Raw genomic sequence first — 221 nt, 5'->3', positions numbered from 1 at the left:
CCTGTAATAAACCCTACGCACAGCAATCAGCTTTCACAAAGTACATTTTATTGACTAGTTTCATTTCATTTGTAGTCCTGACTCCACTGGCTAAGCTGCCTGCTGAGGATGAGAACCCTGGTCACTGTCTGCTATTGGTCTACAGCTGGAGGTGATGATGGGAGCTAAAGTAAGGACCAAAGAGACGTGGTTCAATGTTTAGGAATGTGTATGGTTCAAAG

General features: G+C 43.9%; 1 protein-coding gene across 1 annotated transcript in view; it reads right to left on the bottom strand.

Moving 5' to 3' along the window:
* Positions 1-215: 215 nt before the first annotated feature.
* LOC139399209 (5'-3' exoribonuclease 1-like) overlaps positions 216-221 on the bottom strand; it is a gene marked incomplete at its 5' end in the record, with an annotated part of 2,765 nt that continues 2,759 nt past the window's right edge. Inside the window, one exon of the mRNA XM_071144722.1 lies at positions 216-221. This exon is cut by the window's right edge and continues 162 nt beyond it. Coding sequence (XP_071000823.1) covers positions 216-221 — 6 coding nt within the window.

This window comes from Oncorhynchus clarkii, unplaced genomic scaffold, assembly GCF_045791955.1.
Source record: "Oncorhynchus clarkii lewisi isolate Uvic-CL-2024 unplaced genomic scaffold, UVic_Ocla_1.0 unplaced_contig_4818_pilon_pilon, whole genome shotgun sequence".
NCBI lineage: Eukaryota > Metazoa > Chordata > Actinopteri > Salmoniformes > Salmonidae > Oncorhynchus > Oncorhynchus clarkii.
This window is presented reverse-complemented; position numbering and strand designations above follow the sequence as displayed.